The following is a 9,343-nucleotide window of genomic DNA, read 5'->3' as shown; positions in this document are numbered from 1 at the left end:
CATTGGAGAGGGTGGATATTTCAGAGAAGTGGATCTTGGAGAAACTTCAGAAATTCATGATTGCCCACTTGGATGCTCATATGTTCCAAACTCAATGCAGATCAAGCAAAGAGGCAAAAGGAAAAAGAATCTGATAATTTACGCTACCTACCTAAATCTCTATGTCTTGCTTTGCTTTGTGAGGTTTCTTCTTCGAATAATATTAGTCAAATATTTATTTGTTTTGATCGCATAAGAAGTTTGAAAAAAAAAAACATTTATAATGATAAAAACGTACTATTTGATGAAGGGAATATAATGTTGGGTTTCCAAAGTTGTTGACATGCTTCAGAAGTTGAATCCTATCACAAAGTGTCCAATTGCATCAATCCAATTTGATGAAGTTGTTGACATGTTTCAAAACTTGAATCCTAACACATAAAGTCGTTGACATGTTTCAGAAGGTTGAATCCTCTCGCAAGTGTCTTCATTGCATCAACTCCAACTCCAATTCGAGGGTTAGATGGATGAGTTTGCCTTGGTCTTCTGATCTTAGATTTGATCAACCAAAATCTTGGTCCGCTTATTCCAGAGAAGCCTCAATTATTACTGGTTTGTTATACATTCATTTGTTTGAGTGTGACATCTCCCCGTCTGTGTAATGATATATTAATTTCAAGTATATAAAGTATCTAAATAAATTATAATAATAAAAAAAGGTAAATGCGTGCGTGGATATTGAAAAAATAAAAGTGTTAAAAGAAAAATGCAAGTTCAAAATAGTACGATGCTATTATTCTTTCAGAGTGTGTGGGATTGGCTATGGCCAGTTGTTGTAGCTGAAAATGTCCAATGGTTTTACTAATCACAAAAGGCAAAAGTGCAAAAAATCTTAAAACGGCTTCCATCACATACCCAAACATGAATAGTCCACTTAACATCAACGACCATCACCAGCACCCCTTTCTCATGGGCAAGTTCTATCCACACAGTATGTTGTAGTAATGGTTTTCCAGTTAGTTGCAATCCCTATATGTTGTTAACAAAAAAAAGATTCATCTTCATCATATCAAATATATATATATATATATATATATATATATATATATATATATAATTCAAAACAATAATAAAATTGACAAAAAAAAAGTTAGTGAAAAAATGAAAACGACAAAAAAATTTGGAAACTCAACATTTTTCAAGATATTATCTTATATGTTATAATCTCATAAGGAATAATTTTACCGTCCTCATCAAAAAATATACTAATTAATTATATAAAATAAAACATTACAAACATTCTCCAAAAGATTACAATATTTTACATAATTACAACATTTTAAATTAACTTTTCAAAAAAAAATTACTTGATGTGTTAAGGCAAATGTATTTTCGACAAGAGGTATCTACAAATATTATTTCTAACAATTTCTTTATTTTTAATTGGTTTTTTTTAGGTTTCAGATTTTGATATTTGGATTTTGGTTTTATAAATTTGATACAATTTGGTTGTACCTACTTTGTAATAAATCCGTTTTTGTATTTCAGATATAATGACCTTGCTCCGCATGTTGTTCCTCATTATTTACTAACTCCCATTGGTAGTGAACGAGAGCAAGATCATTATATCTGAAATACAAAGTAGGTACAACAAAAAGTATAAAGTATAAATTTTGAAAATTTATAAAACCAAAATCCAAATATCAAAATCTGAAACCTAAAAACCGAATTAAAAATAGAAAAATTATTAGAAATAACATTTTGTAGATATCTCTTTTCAAAACTACTTTTTGCCCTCTTTTAACACTATTTTATACAATTACAATATGTTAAATTAACTTTTCAAAAAACTTTTATAGGTTTGTATTCTCTGTTTACATTTGTGATATAGTTTTGAGGGGATATAGTTTAATATTTAGAGATTATGGTTAAGAATTTAGTTATTTTAATCATAGAATAGGATATTATTAAAAATAGATAACAAGAGGCTATTTTTAAAAAAAGGTATAGAATAAAAGAAATTCATAGCCTAAACCATATATTAGTTTATTGAAAATTCATCTTAGTGATTAGTGAATTAGAGCTAAAAAAAATTACATCAGGCCCAATCTATTCATCATATCAAATATATATTTAATTTTAGTTGTAATTCAAAATACTAAATTTAAAAAAGTTAGTGAAAAAATGGAAAACCAACATCAATTAATTTAATCGACTATAATAAGAACTTTATCGAAAACCCCTAATCACCATTACATCGATCATCCTTATTGGAACAATGACGAAGATGTCCATGTTTCTTAGGCATGTAAAGCTCTCTAGGAAGCTTCCGTTGACGTCTCTGAGGAGATTCCAATTTGTTTGGAAAAAAAGGAACGCTTTATCAAAAGATCGGAGATTTACAAGAAAGCACCTTGCTGCTCAAGCAAAAACATCAACGAAGAAGAAGAAGTTACCCGCAAAAAGGATGACGATGATGTCCGATCTTCCAAGGGAATTGGCAGAGGATGTGATCATAAGACTTCCGATGACATCTATGAGAGCAGTGCGGTCTGTTTGCAAAGAGTGGAACACTTTATCCAAGGATCGCTTCTTTACGAAGAAACACATTGCTCAAGCAAAAGCTGCAGCAGCAGAGGAGTTTAAGGTGGTCATGGTGATGGATTCTCGTGTCTACTTGATGGGCATCAATCTTTATAAGGACGTTGACCCAACTATAAACTGTCACGCTAAACTTATTAGCCTAGACGATTCCAATCGAGTCGATATATCTAGAGTTTATCACTGCGACGGTTTAGTCTTATGCATCACAAAATACTTGACTAGGCTCGTTGTATGGAACCCGTATTGGGGTCAAAACTTGTGGGTCAAGCCCCAAAGACTTCACCATAGTCCGAACATGTATAAGTATGCTATTGGATACGAGAATAGCAAATCAGGCCGAAGCTACAAGATTTTGAGACATGCTGAATCTAAGAGTCTTGTCGAGTACAGTATCTACGAGTTAAACTCTAACTCATGGAGCGACGTTCTTGATGTCACTTGCGACCTGTATATACATTTTTATGCACGTGGCGTTTCTCTCAAAGGAAATACTTAATTGTTTGCTGAATGTAATAAATCGGAAGTGACCCATAGTTTTTTGATCTGTTTTGATTTTACAAGAGAGAGGTTTGGACCGCGTCTTCGTCTGCCGTTTATCCCTTATCAAGAAGATACCGTGACTCTTTCTAGTGTTAGAGAAGAGCAACTTGCTGTCTTGTTTCAGCGCTGGGACAGTTTACAGATGGAGATTTGGGTTACGGTTAAGATTGAACCAGAAGTGGTGCTGTGGAACAAGGTGTTCTTAAGTGTTGATATGGAACTTCTCACTGGTGGTTTCCAATTTGCAGTCACAGCAGGGAGTTTCTTCATTGACGAAGAGAAGAAAGTCGGTGTAGTTTTTGATAAAGATAAAGATAGAGACAATCACGAGGTGAAGACTCCCCGTCGCAACACAGCTTATATCATTGGAGAGGATGGGTATTTCAGAGAAGTGGATCTCGGAGAAACTTCAGAAATTCATGAATTCCCAATTGGGTGTTCATATGTTCCAAGCTCAGTGCAGATCAAGCAAAGAAATTAGGGGAATTTGAATACTGATTAGTCCATTTAAAGTACCTAAACATAATTATTTATTGTTTGATAAATGTTCGATTTTGTCAATCTTTTAGAAAAGCAAGAGAGAATGGGAAAATGAAACACACGCATATCAGTAATGAGGTTCTTGGTGGCCTCGTACTCACGGTCACGGATGCAGCATAAATGCATGTAGTCAAGTCAACCGATGCATTTGCATTCTCCACGTCAGATTTTACACGATTTCAAGCTTTTACTAGACAATTAGTAGTGTTTACATTTACGTTCTACAGTTCTCATATTCTATAAATCAATAAAAATCGCAAACATTTTATTTTAAGTTTCGTTTGCATTTCAAATATAGACGGTGACTTGATTGATCTTTTCATATATACAAAAGGGAGAGAAAAAGATTTGGAACGAGACGCGAAAGCTTCATGGTGGGTTGTTTGTATGTTGACTTGTAGACCGACGACCAAAACCAAAAAATGATCATCATCATCACAAAGAACACGATCGCCTTTCAAGGTCAAACGATACTACTCGCTTTACACCTTGACCTCATACATTTTTACAACTTTTTAATTATATTCCATCAGAATCATATACTAATAGTAATACTACTACTCTTTTCCATTAAAATACTAGCCGTCTATTTTGGTTTCCCTTTACATGCTAAAAATACCCCCCAAAAAAAAAAAAAAACAAAAACAAAAAGGATGATATTATTTATTTCGTAAACGCATAAGAAAATGAAAGATGTGAAAAAATTATTTACGAAAAGATGGACCAATTAATTTTTTGACCTCAAAACTAATGTGAAAAAGACTTTTGACCTCAAAACGACGACGAATTATAAAATAAGACACAAGTAGAGATAGATGAGTAAGCCAGGAAGGAGAAAACTAAAGTAGCTATCGTGCGCCAGCACGCACCCTATAAATCTATTTTACTGTAAATTTCCGCCGGGAAGAAAAGTCTCTCTCTCTCTGCCTTCTTCTTCACCAACCCCCTAGTCCCTACGCACACGAACAACAACAACAAGAGAGAGAGAGAGAGAGAGAGAGAGAGAGAGAAGAACTAAGACAACCTCTCAAAATCCTTCTTTCTTCATCTGATAGATTCCACTCTTCTTCTTCTTCTTCTGTTTTTGCGTTTTGTTTGGAAAGAGGTAATTTTTGCTATCTTCTTCTCTGTGCAACTAAATTTCTTTTTTTTGGGTCTTTCCTTTTATGTCCGTACATCCGATAAGTTTTGGTTCTTAGGGTTCGATTTCATGCCGATTCGGATGATGTTCACGGATTTTTCGGAGCTTTATTTATAAGTTATATATCCATTTTTTTACGGGGTACGATCGTTGACTTGTGTTAGTCTAGGTCACCCAAAAAATGTCTTGGTCATTTAAGGGTTTTGATCGAATTTTCACTTTCAAATTTTGATTTTTTTGCAAAAAAAAAAAATTGTGAGTCTCTGTTGTTCCTTAAACCCTATAATTTGGAACTTTTTTTTTTGTTTTTTGGGGAAGGTTTTGTCTGAACATTTCTATGTTTGTATGTACAGTCTATATAACAATGGCTATTTTTTGTATCGCGTTTACTATTTTTTTTATCTAGCTCTTTTCTTGTACTCTTTGTTCTGTAACACTAGTTCAGATATTTTTTGCATTTGTTGATGTTTTTGTGTTAATGTTATGATTATGAATGTACTGGACACAGTTTCGTGTGAGGAGAGAAAAAAAGCGTAATGAGCTGTTTTGGTTGCTGTGGTGGTGAGGATTTCCGTAGAGTTGCTGAGACCGGACCAAAACCAGTGCACAACGCAGGAGGTTGCTTTTGTTACCCATATCAGTTTCTCTCTTTTATTATTATTACTCATCCTTTTGGTGGCTAAGTTTATTGAAATTTTTTGTTTGTCTGTGGTTTAAGGTTACAATGGAGGTCACCATCAAAGGGCAGATCCACCAAAAAACCCGCCAGTCATTCAGATGCAGCCTATTGCTGTGCCGGCCATTCAAGCTGATGAGTTGAAGGATGTAACCGATAACTATGGTTCAAAGTCCTTGATTGGTGAGGGCTCATATGGTAGAGTGTTTTATGGTGTTCTTAGAAGCGGTAAGGCAGCTGCCATTAAGAAACTGGATTCTAGTAAGCAACCCGATCAAGAATTTCTCGCCCAGGTAGATGTTACAAATTGTATCATTGCTGTCTTGTTGGGCCTTCATCTCACATATATATATTTCCTCGATGAATTGGTTGCTGTTAGTTAGATACTTGGATACTCATCCTAGAATGTATTTTTCCTGTGCTTTAATAGTTTAGTGCGAAGTCACTCTGTTGGGGTTAGTCTGTCAGTTTGGTTGCTTTGTTACTTACTGACATTTGATTTTTTTTAAACAGGTATCAATGGTTTCGAGATTGCGACAAGACAATGTTGTTGCGCTTCTTGGCTATTGCGTTGATGGTCCACTCCGTGTTCTTGCTTATGAATATGCTCCGAATGGATCTCTTCATGATATTCTTCATGGTAAGTTACTAATGTAAACTATTATACCAGTAAGAATGGGATATGTGAAACTATAATCGAAGGAAGATGCACACCATTTTCTGGAATTTCTGATGGAAAAACTAATGAAACGTGGTGAATTCATTGGTGCAGGTCGAAAAGGTGTTAAAGGAGCACAGCCAGGTCCTGTTCTTTCGTGGCACCAGAGAGTCAAAATTGCTGTTGGTGCAGCTAGAGGACTCGAGTACTTGCATGAGAAGGCAAATCCTCATGTTATCCACCGAGACATCAAATCCAGCAATGTACTTTTGTTTGACGATGATGTTGCCAAAATTGCTGATTTTGATTTGTCCAACCAAGCCCCTGACATGGCTGCACGCCTTCACTCAACCCGTGTACTCGGAACCTTTGGCTATCATGCTCCAGAGTAAGACCCTTTAGATGCTTCATTTATATTGAACAGTGATAACTGATATGTTTTGTTTAGACTAATCCATGTGGGTACATTAAACTCGTCCTCAGAAACTTTTGTTATCAGTATCTAATGTTTTAAGGCACTAATTCGTCTAAAACCTTTTTTTGGTTCTGCAATGTAGGTATGCAATGACGGGGACATTGAGCACAAAGAGTGATGTCTACAGTTTTGGGGTTGTTCTGCTGGAGCTCCTCACAGGTCGTAAGCCAGTTGATCATACCTTACCGCGTGGACAGCAGAGTCTCGTGACATGGGTAATATACCCTTCTCTCTCTAATTCTTGTTTACTCATATTGATAAGAAAATCTGAGAAAAGACATGATTTATTTAATCTATTAGGTGTAGTCATTCTTTTCTAGAAAGAAATTTGTTTGGATGAAGGTGGGTTTCTGTGAGTGAACCATTTTTGAAGCAAAGTCTGATTGCTTGTGAGATATTAGAGACTCTGAAATTTCTCTAGAAACGAAAACTGTACCTGGTAATAAAACTTTTGTCTGTCTCAGGCAACCCCTAAACTGAGTGAAGACAAGGTAAAGCAGTGTGTTGATGCAAGACTAAACGGAGAATATCCTCCCAAAGCTGTTGCCAAGGTAATGTCCCCCATAATCTTGTTATGCTCCCTCACTGTTGCAGTAGAAAAGGTTTATCAGGACATGACTTAGAAACTGCTTTGCCATCCGTTGATTACCTGTTGGTGTGTTCCCTAGTATAGAGTCCTAGACTGAGATACAAAATGTCTTTTTCTGATGCTAGGATACGATTTTCGAGTCTGATTTTTGGTTTTTTTTTCTCTTATGACTCGGTGTGATCAGCTGGCTGCGGTTGCTGCCCTGTGTGTGCAATACGAGGCAGACTTCAGGCCAAACATGAGCATAGTGGTAAAGGCTCTTCAGCCTCTGCTCAATCCTCCTCGCTCTGCTCCTCAGACTCCACACAGGAACCCGTATTAAATATGCTCCAATCTGAGTTCACCCCTTGTGATCACTATTTCATTTGTTTTTGTTTGAATCCATTTGTGTAAATTTGTGAAATAGGCTTTTTATTTCTCTCATAAAACCATGCCACTTCACTGAGATTGCTCTATTTTTATATTTATGTCATGCCTGTGATGTAAGTGTCTACTAATTTTACAATATGCGAGGAAAGAGATATACAAACACTCTTTTTGTGCGTCTGTCTGTACATCATTTTTCTATTTCTAGACATTTAAGTAACTTCAGGAGTTAACTATAATGTACATTTCAGTTACTGGAATTACTGGAAAGAATCTTTAAAGATCCAAATAAAATTCATTTGTAAAAGTATATGTCTGCAACTGACTCTGTATACAGGTAATAAAAAATGCAACAAAGCTATACAAAAGCTCTCTTCTTCTCCATACAAAAGAAACAAATCTTCCTCTTCTCTGTATCTATATATATCACATAATTAACCCATAGAAACAGTAAAGAATCTAAACAATCCCCAAAGAATCTAAATGGTTTCCTCTTTTTAACCTTAAAGTCATAAAAAGGGTCCATGGTTTCTGTTTGTTGCTCAAACCTTTGCATTTGTTATTGTATCATTATCTTTATTCGTGTCTGTGCTTTCTCTATGCATCTCTGCGTTATGGTTTCTCCTTCGTCTCCGTTCCTGAGACATAACATTCATCAAAACATATTATGAACACTCTAGTTTCCACACAAGGAAATCAGTTATGTTTCTGCATTGTCTGTCACTGATGATTGTTACCTCTCTAGGCATCACAGGGAATTCATCTGATTCAAGCATTCGAGCCACTTGACTCATCTTTGGCCTCTTGTCTGCATCAGGATCAACACATCTCAAAGCTGTCAAAAGCGCTCGTTTAAGTTCACTGGTTGATGGTTTGATCTCAAGCTCTTTGTCCACCACTTCCTCAAACTGTTTCTGTTGAACCATTAGCTTTAACCACTCCACCATATGCACCTAAAAATACATTTCAAGAATCGAGATCAACCTCTGATATTAGAGTGTTCCACAATCTAGAGAAAAAAAATGAAAAGTTTTGTATACCTCTTCTTTAGGCCGCGCATAATCCACTGGATACCTTCCAGTAATAGCTTCCAAGAGAACAACACCATAGCTGTAAACGTCGCTCTTCTCATTTAGGAGACCAGAGTTAGCATATTCAGGCGCGACATATCTGAACATTCATCAGTTGAATAGAGAAAAATGTTTCAATAACCAATGCAAATTATGAAAGAGGAAAGTTGTAACTACTGCCACAGTAGATTACTAACCCGAATGTACCCATTACTCGAGTACTGACGTAACTTGAATCAGCTCCAAGCAGTTTAGCAAGACCAAAATCAGATAACTTTGCGTCAAAGTTGTCATCCATCAGTATATTACTCGATTTTATGTCTCTATGCACCACTTTTGGCTCAATAGCTTCGTGAAGATAAGCCAGCCTATGTAAACAAATGCAATCCATGCATTCTCATGAGATTGCATTACAAGAAAAACAAGAATCATCGAGTGCTATGAGAGGGGGCTTACGCTTTTGCAGTGCCAACAAGAACTTTGATCCGAGCCTCCCACGTGAGATGACCTTTGTGACTCATGTCTCCATGAAGCCATTGCTCTAAGTTCCCATTGTTCATGTACTCATAAACCAGCATCCTATGTGTTCCTTCAACACAATATCCAAGAAGCCGAACTAAGTTCTTATGCCGGACATGTCCTATAGCTTCCACCTCAACTCTGAAATCTTTATCGGCTTGCCCTCTAAGTGTAAGAAAAAAAAAA

The 9,343-nt window shown here is 35.9% G+C and overlaps 2 protein-coding genes and 2 pseudogenes across 3 annotated transcripts in view; 3 read left to right on the top strand and 1 right to left on the bottom strand.

Annotated features, from left to right (window-relative positions):
* Positions 1 to 1,612, top strand: part of LOC104782191 — a 9,259-nt pseudogene extending 7,647 nt beyond the window's left edge.
* Positions 2,434 to 3,604, top strand: LOC104705246 (annotated as a pseudogene).
* LOC104782181 (pto-interacting protein 1-like) lies at positions 4,566 to 7,748 on the top strand. 2 transcript variants are annotated; one of them, XM_019246791.1, is made up of 8 exons: positions 4,566 to 4,768; positions 5,300 to 5,422; positions 5,523 to 5,773; positions 5,994 to 6,120; positions 6,253 to 6,526; positions 6,696 to 6,828; positions 7,078 to 7,164; positions 7,387 to 7,748. In XM_019246791.1, exons 2-8 carry the CDS (start codon positions 5,341 to 5,343, stop codon positions 7,522 to 7,524), a joined length of 1,092 nt encoding a protein of 363 aa, XP_019102336.1. In that variant the 5' UTR covers positions 4,566 to 4,768; positions 5,300 to 5,340; the 3' UTR covers positions 7,525 to 7,748. The 2 variants fall into 2 exon arrangements, with proteins under 2 accessions (XP_019102336.1, XP_010505348.1); XM_010507046.2 differs by having other exon boundaries at positions 4,575 to 4,768; positions 5,313 to 5,422.
* LOC104782169 (probable receptor-like protein kinase At3g17420) overlaps positions 7,842 to 9,343 on the bottom strand; it is a gene marked incomplete in the record, with an annotated part of 5,951 nt that continues 4,449 nt past the window's right edge. The window contains 5 exon segments of the mRNA XM_010507034.2: positions 7,842 to 8,206; positions 8,306 to 8,521; positions 8,609 to 8,738; positions 8,836 to 9,006; positions 9,095 to 9,312. Of these exon segments, the coding sequence (XP_010505336.1) occupies positions 8,111 to 8,206; positions 8,306 to 8,521; positions 8,609 to 8,738; positions 8,836 to 9,006; positions 9,095 to 9,312 (831 nt within the window).

Source organism: Camelina sativa, chromosome 1 (assembly GCF_000633955.1).
Source record: "Camelina sativa cultivar DH55 chromosome 1, Cs, whole genome shotgun sequence".
In the NCBI taxonomy this organism is placed as follows: domain Eukaryota; kingdom Viridiplantae; phylum Streptophyta; class Magnoliopsida; order Brassicales; family Brassicaceae; genus Camelina; species Camelina sativa.
This window is presented reverse-complemented; position numbering and strand designations above follow the sequence as displayed.